This window comes from Gymnoscopelus braueri (assembly GCF_963280865.1).
Source record: "Gymnoscopelus braueri genome assembly, chromosome: 20".
In the NCBI taxonomy this organism is placed as follows: domain Eukaryota; kingdom Metazoa; phylum Chordata; class Actinopteri; order Myctophiformes; family Myctophidae; genus Gymnoscopelus; species Gymnoscopelus braueri.
This window is the reverse complement of record NC_137622.1, coordinates 9,279,385-9,291,884: the sequence shown is the minus strand read 5'-3', so window position 1 is coordinate 9,291,884 and position 12,500 is coordinate 9,279,385. Positions and strand designations below refer to the sequence as shown.

Genomic DNA, 12,500 nt, shown 5'->3' with positions numbered 1-12,500 from the left:
AACAGCGCCCTCTGCTGTTTTTCACTTTTGCATTTGACTCTGGGGAAGGGGGGGGGATTAACTAGACACATGCTGGTTTCCAGTGAGCATGTGTCTAGTTAATTCTCCACGGAACACTAACACCATTTCTCCCAAAGAACATGGATCGTTTTGGTTATAAGCCCACTTTCTATGATGAAAGAACAAGTTAAAATGTGAATATCTTTCCGTGGTTTTGTCGGCTTCGAGGACGCTATTGTTAAATGAGTTTCGGTTTGTTTTCAGTGGGAAGCGAGCGCACAGACTTAAATCCCGCCCACTACATTTGATTGGGTAAAGCGCGGCCTGCTTCCTGATCTGAAGGCCCGCCCACTTGTAGCCAATGTGCATACTGTAGGTTCTCAACACGGCTCCCGACAGATTCAAGCGCATGCAGCTCTGAATCTGTTCTTGAGAGATTATACTCTACCATACAGATTGTATAAGTTATATTGTATTTGTTATACTCTACCATACAGATTGGACAAATGACATTTTAAAAAAGTTTCCGCTTTAAGCCCTATATACTTTGTTGTATGATAAATGGTGAAAATAGCCGATCTACATGCTTATAATGTGCCTCATTGCAACAAGATGTTTATTAGCTTGTAGATCTGACACTATTTTTTAAATGTTTTGAAAACATTTGGTTTCATTTTACACTCTCAGGAGTAAAATTATTGTTAGACATCTGCGTTACTTAATTAAAGGATTGTTATTTTGATCAACGTTTGCCTGTTATCTCTCCTATTGGTACCAACATCTATACAGCATGGAATTGTGGACAAAATCGTATCCAACGATAACATAATATTCGAAGTCTTGGGTTCTTAGAGTCTAAATCTCATCAACTGGTGGGCCGTGGCTCAAATGCCCAATAAATAATGGACCTTGATGTGAAAAGGGTTGAAAAGCACTGCTTTAGAGCATACAGGCAGACAGTCTGGAGATGACTGAGACTTGGATAAGGAGCTGGGGCAGACTCCTTGGTGAGGAAGGGACTGGTCCTCCAGATGTTTATCTGACAACCACCTATAGCTAATCCCAGAGTAATCATCCCTACGGGCTATGGGATGTTGTATATCCTATAATAACCAACCTTTTCTTATCACATAGACCCTGGAGCTACTTCATCAGTCAGTCAGTCAGAGACATTCGTGTTCATAGAGCTGGACCCCGCTGTTGCAATCCAGCCCAAAAAATAGAAGAGAGGAGAGAATAGTACACAAGAGAAAATAAGAGATGAGAGGAGAAGGAAATAGGAGAGAAAACGGGAGAGGAGAGAAAGGAGGAAGCGAAAATGAGGAGAGGAGAGGAGTGCGCGTTGTCATGGGAACAGACATAGAAAGGCTTGTGTTAGTGAAGAGACTTGAGACTAAATGACAGAATGTTGAAGCAATACAATGTAGGAGACACAGCATCACTCAGTGCTAATACATTCTGCTTGTTATTCAATGTTATTCAATCAAGTGGCAACTATACTATCACTAGGCTAGCAGCGTTTCTGATAGAATGCGGTCTCATGCTGTTTGCACAAAACAATACAGGCAAATAAATACAAAAGGGAAAACAATTATTGATAAATTCAACATTCGTTCCTGTTTTTTCAACTTCCCTCCTTCCTAATGAATTCAGTTAATTTTGCTTTATTGATATGCAAGATATATAAGATAAACAGTATTTTGAGCCATGTGGAATGAAAACAAGGAAAATACATTGACATGTCTGTCTGTCTGTCTGTCTGTCTGTCTGTCTGTCTGTCTCTCTCTCTACCATCTGTACCAGCCTATCCCCACCAGTCCAACCAGTATGTCCCCGACCCCAGTTGGGACGTTGGGGGGCAACCCCAGCATGCAGGACGTCTTCATACTGTCCCCTGTCTCTGGACTGTATGGCACCAGGTCAGAGACACACACACACGCGCACACACACACACGCACGCACGCACGCACGCACGCACGCACGCACGCACGCACGCACGCACGCACGCACGCACGCACGCACGCACGCACGCACGCACGCACGCACGCACGCACGCACGCACGCACGCACGCACGCACGCGCGCGCGCACACACACACACACACACACACACACACACACACACACACACACACACACACACACACACACACACACACACACACACACACACACACACACACACACGTATCTGTACAGTATTTACATAGACAAATACTGTATATATACATTTTGGGATCCTTGACATGAAAATGTTTCAGAATCTTTAAGAAGCGTGATGCCCAAATAAGCAACTACACTTTAGAAACAAGCCCGAAAAACCACAACCCACAACTACCAATACTGTATATAGAAGCAACTTTACATAAAAACAATCCCAAAGTCGCTTCTAATAAGCAGACATGGCAACCCTGTTCCTCTTGTGTGTGTGTGTCAGGGATGAGCTGGGCCTGATGTCATGTGACGAGATCAGCCGCTACACCGTCGGCTCCCAGTCCGGTTCTAAAGGCTCGGAGGCCATCAGCTACTACCTGGACCAGGACAGCGGCCAGTACTTCTCCCTGCTGGAGGGAGACGGACCCCCGGGGCCCGACTACGACCGAGGGGGCCGCAACACAGGGGTCCGCAGGCGTGACAAGACCCCCACGCATGGTAAGAGAGAGCGAGAGAGAGAGAGAGAGAGAGAGAGAGAGAGTAAGGGGTCTGGTGTCAGTCTCTGTGAACTCACCAGGCTTGAGACAGACCCCTGTCTGGCCTCCACCACTCCCCCCCCCCCTTTCCTCCATCCATGTTTTCTGAGCTCTTTCCATGTGTTTGTGTGGTCTGTCAGTCATGCGCTACACGGCTCTGCTTGTCTATGTGTGTGTGTGTGTGTCTACTGTAATACCTCGCGTTGCACACTGTCCCGAGCACACTGATCCACGTGACACAGGGGTCCATCCATTCAGGTCCAGGGGACCCCCAGATTGTCTCCAGTCCTCTACCACCCCCCCACCCAAACTCCCACCCAAACCTCCACCCGACTCCCCACCCAAACCCCCTCCCAAATCCCTACCCTCACCCCATCCCAAACCTCTACCCAACACCTCACCCATACCAGCACCGTAACCCCCACCCAATCCTCCACCCATACCGACACCGTAACCCCCCACAACCCTGCAAAAACCTCCGCCTTAACCCCCAGTCAAACTCTCCCAACTCCCCCCTCCCAAGCCTGTACCAAAAAAGCCACCCCTTCTCCGCTTACCTCTCTGTTCCAGTCCTCACCCACACGTTCTCCGTGTCATCCAGCCTCCCGCTCCCTAACCCCCCCCCCCCACACCCCCCTCCCCCCCAGCCCACTCTCTGACTGCTGATTGGTCGTTCCAGGTGACCTCAGACCTGTTTCCATGCCCCCGGAATATAATTGGATGGCCGAGGCCAAGGAACCCAGCATGGGCAAGAGAGGGAGTCGAGGTATACACACACCCGCACAGACACACACACACACACGTGCGCACACATGCGCTTGCACAGACACACACACACAGTTTTCTTGATGCCGTGCTTTGCTCCATGTTCAGCTCAAAACATCTCAGCTCATCATACAGTTGTCCATGGTGATGTGGTTGTGAAGCATACCATACTGCCATTAAAGGGCGGTGAAACCCTGGGCCAAGTTTGTAGTTAGTTTTTCCTGTACAGGTTAAAAACTACATAAGCATGGCAGGCTGACCTTATTATAATGTAAAGTAAGCAATATAGTGGTAGCTAATACAATTAAAGGAGTAGTTCACCCAAAAAAAAACGTATTTTCTATCAATTACACACCCCATGAAGCCTTGAATTCATGGAGATCTTTTAGTTTTTGTTGCATTCCTGAGCCAATAATTTGATCACCGGCGGAAAGATGCTAATGTCTCCGGTAGGACACTCAAAGTTGACACTTTGAGGCTCCGCAGGTCATCAAATTATTGACTTAGGAATGCGACAAAAACAACAAAATCTCCATGAATTCAAGTCTCCATGGGGTGAGTAATCGATAGAAAAAAAAGTCATTTTGGGGGTGAACTATCCCTTTAATAATGGGTGTGTTAGATTTAGGTGTTTAGGTGTTATAATGCCAATGCTTGCACATTGGCACACCTAAATCGAACACACCCATTATTAATAGTGTGGCCTGCAGCTGGATTGCTTACATCATGCTGCGTTCACACCGGCAGATACAAAAGATACAAAGATACAACGCTATACAGAATATATGTAGCTTTTTAGCTGAAGTTGAAACCAGCTCAACTTCTTTGTACCTTTGTAGCTGTTTTAGCTTTTGTAGCAGCTACAAATATCGTTGTATTGTCATGTTGCTGGCTTCCATTGAAAAATAATGGTAGCCTGTATCTTTGTAGCTGCCATGTGAATGTAGCATTAGTGTATTAGTACATGCTTCCATGCACTATAAGGTCAGCCTGCCATGTTTTTAACCCTCCTGTAGTTTATAACCTGTACAGGAAAACAAGCTACAGTACAAAATGGGCCTAGGGTTTCAAGCCCCTTTAAAGGACCATTACCGTGTTTTTGCATGTTTTTGCCCATTGACTACAAGTCGCGTACAGTATGTACGTAAGCATACTCTGCATTTGTTTCTACCCTCCAGGAAGCTTTTGGTTTCCATTCAGTTTGAAAATCAACTTAGATAGCCTTGACAACACCTTTATTTGTTGTCAATGTTACGTTTTTAATGCAGTTGAAAGCTCAGATTGAAAAGATTAGCAGTATGGTGCGTTCAGGTGCTGTCATGAACAGCATTGTATTAATGACCTATGTTGTCAGAAAATCAACCCCAGAAGACAAACCGTAAGCAAAGGCTGACATTGTGAAAGATAATGGGAATTTGGTAGGTTCTTGCATTAAAAGGCTATGAAAATGAGACTGGCTAACAGGCAAGTAATTTTTCTCTACCACTCTATAAACTAGCACAAGAATGTATTATGTACCATTCCAAAAACGTAGCTTTGATGACAAGTACAGGCTGCATAAAATTCACTGTGATGGTTTACCTCTTTCAAGCAAGTTTCAAGTCTTTTCAAGTTGGTTTCTAACTCAAACTGAAATGAATTGAAACCAAGTTTTCAACAAAAACGATGCTATGCTTCTAAATATTGTCTGCAAGTAATGGAAGGTATATGCCATTTTTGTCAATGGGCTAAGACATGCAGAAAGTAATGGTATGGTCCTTTTAAAGTACAGCATGTATCTGCAACTAGTCATGGTGTCCGGATCCTCTGAGACAGAGTTGGTTTAGTCTCATCTGTCTTCCCTCAATCATGTATAGACACAGTTTGGATCCCAAATCCAGTTAAAGGCAAACTTTGGCCATTTTTAACCTGAATCTCATTTTTTCTGATGTGAGAAGATCATACATATAATGTAAAAAATACCTTATTACGTCTTCTGTGTATTTCTCAGCGAAATAGAGAAGTATATGTCTGATGACGTCAAACGCGCCTTTTCGCGTAACCGAGCGTATGGACCGTACGACGTCACTACTATCTACTCTCATTTAGGTTCAAAATCTGCAAAGATTTCCCCTTTAACAGTTTTGAACTCTGGGTGGACTCATCTCTCCTGTCCTCCCACCCGTTGAACGTTCTGCAGCGAGACGCCATCATCAGTATTCAGCCGAGGATCCTCCACTCTCCACCAGAAAGTCTATGAATAACATTAAAAACACAATACTACCGTTGAGGGAGGGTGAGGGGCTCTGTAACTGTATCTCTCTCTCTCTCTCTCTCTCTCTCTCTCTCTCTCTCTCTCTCTCTCCCTCTCTCTGTTCCCTCGCTCACACCTTTCCTTTCTTTGCCTTTCCTCGCTCACACTTTCGCCAAACTCTCGCTTGTCTTTTCGTATTTAATGCTTTGCTGCCTGACGAGGTGAGAAGCTGCTACTATGAAGACCATTAGTGAGCTTAATTAGCACACGGCCGACTGATGAGATTTATTAAGGGTGATCTTTTAAGTCGGTGTGATAGCAGACTGGCGTGGGTGTGACAGCAATGACAGTAGATCCGTCTCAGATAATACGAACCGTTTCAGGCCTTCTGCACCACGGTGTCACCCACGCTGTCACAGTATGGTTAGCGTACCGCCTTAAAGTTTTCAACCAGTAGTTTATGGAGAACTTTGCCGGTATTTGAAATGAATCATATAATTTTGTTGTGAGGAGGACATGTGGAAATCAGGCTTAACACTTCAAAATGCGTTCTCTGTGTCTGTGTAAAGATGCGTTAATTCCCATTGCAAGAAACATTTTCTTTGTAGTCGCTTGAAACGCTTCACTTGTGGTCGCAGCTGGTTAGCGTTGGTAAACGTGAGGCGAATGTCGCCTCACTTGGGATTTTCCAACTGGAGCGAAGATACCAAGGCAACGGAACGCTTTGTTCGCGTCACCCGTTTGCCTCGTTCGAGCCACTCGATGCAACATCGCAGCAAGTCGCGTCTTGAAAATGTTTTGATTGATCGAGTGTGTGTGATTGCATAGCATTGACTTTGACTTTGTATGTAATCACGCTGCTCAAACAAATATTTTACCTTGCGGTGGGAACGCACCTTAAGACAGACATGCAAACTTGTATCTTTTCAGCTACAATAGCCGTTTTGAATCCAAATAGGCCAATTGTGTGACACCTGACCCGAAAAAACAACAACATGTTGTCACCTTTTTCACCTATAGGGGGTGTTTGCATGCCTGTTAAGAGCTTGACCGGAAAATCACTTCCAGCCAATACATATTGACGTGGTTTTTATGTTATTTTACGTAAGCAGGTGGCGAGCTTCCATCACAAGTTCTTGACCCACAGAACCCTTTAGGAAGTGTTACGTTCAATAGGCCAGTGAACAGAGAGACATGAACAGCGGGCAAGAGAGGGGATGACATGCAGCAAAGGGCCTCAGGTCAAATTAGAAGTGCAGGAAGAACTAGAGCCTTATTAATGTGGTATATGCTCTTACTCTATGAACCATCGGGGTGTCCCCAAAGTTCCCCCTTAAGCTTTTGTGTTTCCTATTTTTTGTCATTTGCTAGGTGTCCCCAAAGTTCCCCTTTTAAGATTTTGTGTTTCCTATTTTTTGTCATTTGCTAGGTGTCCCCAAAGTTCACCCTTAAGCTTTTGTGTTTCCCCATTTTTGGTCCTTTGTTTATTACTAACTGTCTGGGTTCTGTTCACTCGTGTTTACTTCTGTCCTTAGTTTCTCTCCCTCTCCTTCAGGGTGATAATGACTCACCTCTGTGGTTCCTCTCTCTCCATCAGAGCACTCCTCTCCTCCGTCACGCAGAATATGTCTATATTCTAACCACTCCTCTCTCTCTCTCTCTCTCTCTCTCTCTCTCTCTCTCTCTCTCTCTCTCTCTCTCTCTCTCTCTCTGTGTGTGTGTGTGTCCTAACAGACTCGGACAACTCCCTCCTGCGTTACCTTAGCGATGATAAGATCCTGGTGATCGAGGAGGAGCCTGAGGGTCTGGGGAGGGAGAGCCGCAGGGACTCCACGCGGCGCTCCCGACGCAAGAGTCGCAATCCCAGCAGCCCCAGCTTTCCCATCAGCCCCTCCATGCTGTCCTCCACCCTGCGCCTGGACCAGCCGGTCGACGCCATGCAAGTATGTACGGGCCACGAGCACGTATATACTGTACACGCACACACACACACACACACACACACACACACACACACACACACACACACACACACACACACACACACACACACACACACACACACACACACACACACACACGCACGCAGGTTGAGGTTAGTTTCTTTTGCTTTAAAGAAATATAATATAGATTTAAATGTTGTTTTGATCAGAATTGGAGTTTGATGAAGAATGAGAGGATGTTATGTTTGAAATGAATGTGGTCAGAGGGTAAGAAGAGTGGGCATCAAGGAAGAGTGGGCACCTTGACATTAAATTGGCTTTTTTCCCCCACATTTAAAAAAATATATATAATATTTGGAAAATGATATGTATAGTAAAGAATACATTATTAGGATATGCTTGAGGCATTCGACAATTAAGGGCCGGCCTGATATTTCTTCAATTGCTACAAAACGTGTATAGCCAGTCATTTTGGACAAAAACAAGAAGTTGAACGGGTTAACTCTGATAATGATGTACCGTGCATGTTCAAATCATTAAGAACCCTTTTGAGGTACTTTTACTTGACTTGAGTATGTCCCCCCCCCCCAATATTTTATACTATACTCCACTATATTTCAGAGGCAAATATTGTTCTTTTTACTTCACTACAATTAGGCCTATTTTTACAACATACATCACTTAAGCCCTATTCTAAAATAGACAATTTAGTGAAAAGTGAAGTGAAAAATTGGGGGTACCTCTTCCACAACTGCTGCGGACACTATGTTCTGTCCTACAGACATGGAGATTACTCTTGTAAGAGGACAGACTGAAGAGGACAGCCTGAAAAGGTCACAGATTGTGTGTGTGTGTGTGTGTGTGTGTGTGTGTGTGTGTGTGTGTGTGTGTGTGTGTGTGTGTGTGCGTGTGTGCGTGTGCGAGTGTGCACTTGTATAGCTATACTTGTGAGGGCCAAATATCCCTGGAACTTGTGAAATAGACATTGTAACACATGCATACTTATACTGCATTATACTCAACTTATAATGCTGTATAATTATAGTTATAAGAACAAATACATAGTTATAATGCTTTATAACAATAATCAACACATTATAAAGCGTTTTATCATGACTCATCTGTATGGGGACTCAAGTATAAAAGCATTATAGTGTGATTATAAGTCACTGTAAGTGATTGTTTGGTGCTTTAAAGGAGGAGTTCACCCCAAAAATGACTTATTTTCTATCAATTGCATACCCTATGAAGCCTTGAATCCATGGATTCTTTTTTGTTTTTGTCGCATTCCTAAGCTAATAATTTGATTCCCGTCTCCTACCGGCTAATGTATCCGGTAGGAGACACAAATTATTATTGTGTCTCCTACCGGAAATACACACGGTCATCAAATTATTGTCTTAGGAATGCCACAAAAACAAAAATAAATCCATGAAATCAAGGCTTCATGGGGTGTGTAATTGATAGAAAATAAGTCATTTTTTGGGTGAACTCCTCCTTTAAGTAAATTGATTACATTTATGCAAGAACAACACAACCTTCAGGAATGTAACTACTTTACTTAAAGCACCCATTGACCACTTATAGTGACTTATAGTCAAACTATAATGCATTATAACAGTGATTATAATACATAGTATCATTATAATAATGTATTGCAACATGGCAATTCTAATACACTATGATCCTTACAAAGATTTGTCCAGACATTATAAAACATTATAATACTTGACCTTACTTACCTTAAGTCATTTTACAATGCTTAATAACGTGTTATTATTTATTATTGTTATAAAGCCTTATTGATTATTTATGAGTTCTTATAACTATAAGTATACAGTGTTATAAGCAGATTACAATGCATTATAAGTATGTTTATACATTATTATAGACATGGGATGCATAGCAAGTGTTACTGTAATATTTTGTATTTAGCCTACTGATAGCCTATGACAATAAAGTCATCATTGTCACTCGGACGCACACAGGCACGTGCACGTATGTGAACACACACACACACACACACACACACACACACACACACACACACACACACACACACACACACACACACACAGGTTACATATGTATGCAGAGTAACCATCTCGCGACTCATCTTAGTATCCTCATCACCTTAGACGTGCCTGAGACTAAATAGGAGTTTATTCTGTTTGCACACAGTAGGTAGGTATGACTCAGCATGACCCAGACCAATTACAAGAGCCACTGACAGACTGTGCTCACACACACACACGCACACACACACGCACGCACACACACACACACACACACACACACACACACACACACACACACACACACACACACACACACACACACACACACACACACACACACACACACACACACACACACACACACACACACATGCATGCACGCAGCAACCAGGCTTACAGAAGCTCTCTGCATCTCTCGCAGTTCACACTGACTGATGCAAGGTGTGTGTGTGTGTGTGTGTGTGTGTGTGTGTGTGTGTGTGTGTGTGTGTGTGTGTGTGTGTGTGTGTGTGTGTGTGTGTGTGTGTGTGTGTGTGTGTGTGTGTGTGTGTGTGTGTGTGTGTCTCGCACACAGTGGTGAGTCATATCTTTTGGGGTAACACATTACTGCACTCTTCTGTGGTAACAAGCTTATGCTTACCTTAATGTTTCTCCTCTCCTCTCATCTCTGTCCTACAGAGAGGTGCAGACACACTGCGTGCAGATACAACAGACAGGTGAGCGTGTGTGTGTGTGTGTGTGTGTGTGTGTGTGCGTGTGCGTGTGCGTGTGCGTGTGCATGTGCGTGTTCATATGCTTGTAATTGATGTAAAACAGGATCAATTAAATTATGTAATTTCAGCAGCCAAAAGAAGGTACATGAGCAATAGAAAAGAGAAGACAAATATAGATAAATCAACAGAAATAGACACTTAAACTAACAAAGTAATTTCAGATACTTAAGAAACAAGGAATGTGCCGCAGAATCTGGACAACAATGTGCAGTTTATGATTTAATGCGCAGTTTATGATTTTTACTCACATTTATGTTCCTGGAAGGTGCAGGGCAATTTGTCTTCTCAGCAACTTGTGCTCACAATATGCGTGAACATTTGATTCACTTATGTCTGAATCACACTTCGCCGCACGGCGACAAAGTGTGATAACTATAATTAATAACTATAAATTAGGCTTAAGGCAGCAACTAATTACGCAATCCCTGCATGGAACGGAACCGCCTTCTGGTCACATTTCTGCATGTGAAGCATACATTAAAATATCTGGTGGAATGGTTGAATCTGTGCAAGACGGAGCCGTGAACCATGATGGAAATAAAAGCTAAATTATATAACATTTATTTTATTATAGACAAATATTTTTAAGCATTTGTTTCCCCAATTTAGTCATTATGCCAATGAAGTTCTCCCCACACATTTCCGTGTTGCCACTACTGCTTGTACCTTACTTATTGTACCCTACTGGATCCCCTGCCAGTGAGGATCCCCCACCGGGAGGACTTACCTTACTTATTGTACCCTACTGTACTGGCTCACCTGCCAGTGAGGATCCCCCACCGGGAGGACGTAGAGGCTGATTATTGAAGCAGCGATGCAGTGCAACTTCAACTTAGAGAAATAGAATGATTGCTGATTAAATAAATGCATTAGGAGTCACAAAACAAACTCCTGGTGATGTAGAAAAGAGATGGCAGAACATAAAAAGACAAAAAAAAAGAAAAAGTAGTGTTAGGACTCGTGTGTGTGTGTGTGTGTGTGAGCCAGGCGCTCAGCAAGAAAGAGGCAAATGGAAGGTTAAAGCCCACAAGGGCGAGTTTATTAACCACAGGCAGGGCAGCAGGAAGGGTAGTGCGAACGGTGCGGCCGCACAGGGCCCCGCGCTTGGGGGAGCCCCGCAAAAAAAAAAAAAAAAAAAAAGTGAACAGATTCACGTTTAGTAAGAGTTATACCGAGAAATAACCGCAAATAACCACCAAAAACTCGGAAATATCCGCCCAAAACCGCGCGCGGGATGGGGGGGCGCACGCGCGCTGCGCGCGCGCACGCGACTTCGCACAGGGCCCCGCATTTCTCCCAGACGGCTCTGACCACAGGTTAACAAAGGGAGAGAGAGGGGTGTGGAGGGGACCGTACCTATGTTCCCCAGGTTCTATGTTCCCCAGGTTCTATGTTCCCCTCCCCCCCCAAAAAAGGTTCTATGTTCCCCAGGTTCTATGTTCCCCGCTCAACCAAAAAAGGGTTCTATGTTCCCCACTCATCCAAAAAAAGGTTCTATGTTCCCCACTCAACCAAAAAAGGTTCTAAAAAAGGTTCTATGTTCCCCACTCAACCAAAAAAAGGTTCTATGTTCCCCGCTCACCCAAAAAGGCAGGAAATGGTGAGACATTTAAAAAGGTTTAAATACATGTATACCCATTAGTTATTTGTAAATTTTCAGTTTTTAAAGTGTCAAAATATCATGTTTTGAAAATTTCTTTGACATGACTCAAAATCTATTTAGGGGTGTCACGATACATTAATTTCACGGTACATATGATACGATACACGATATTGGGCTCACGATATCGATACGATATTATTATCATTTTTACAATCATCAACATTGGCCATCATCTTCAGTTTCAAAGTGCTTAATTTATAAAGTATATAAAAAAAGTTACAAAGTTTTTTACACACAAAAATAAATACAACTAGAAAAAGTGCTCCTCGGTGGCGGTATAATAGGCCAATGTGAAAAGGGTGCCATTTCTTCCTAGGCCTTTCACGGCAATCGGACACTGCATTTATGATTTGTGGCATTTTGCTAAATTAGACCTGCTGGTGGCGCTATAACAGGCCAATGTGAAATGGGTGGCA

At 43.6% G+C, this 12,500-nt stretch overlaps 1 protein-coding gene across 1 annotated transcript in view; it reads left to right on the top strand.

Moving 5' to 3' along the window:
- The window catches only part of LOC308076562 (connector enhancer of kinase suppressor of ras 2), a gene marked incomplete at both ends in the record, with an annotated part of 126,308 nt that overhangs the window by 95,082 nt on the left and 18,726 nt on the right, over positions 1-12,500 (top strand). Inside the window, 5 exons of the mRNA XM_080416926.1 lie at positions 1,804-1,919; positions 2,437-2,651; positions 3,369-3,455; positions 7,422-7,630; positions 10,327-10,364. Coding sequence (XP_080273052.1) covers positions 1,804-1,919; positions 2,437-2,651; positions 3,369-3,455; positions 7,422-7,630; positions 10,327-10,364 — 665 coding nt within the window. The remainder of the gene's footprint in view (positions 1-1,803; positions 1,920-2,436; positions 2,652-3,368; positions 3,456-7,421; positions 7,631-10,326; positions 10,365-12,500) is intronic.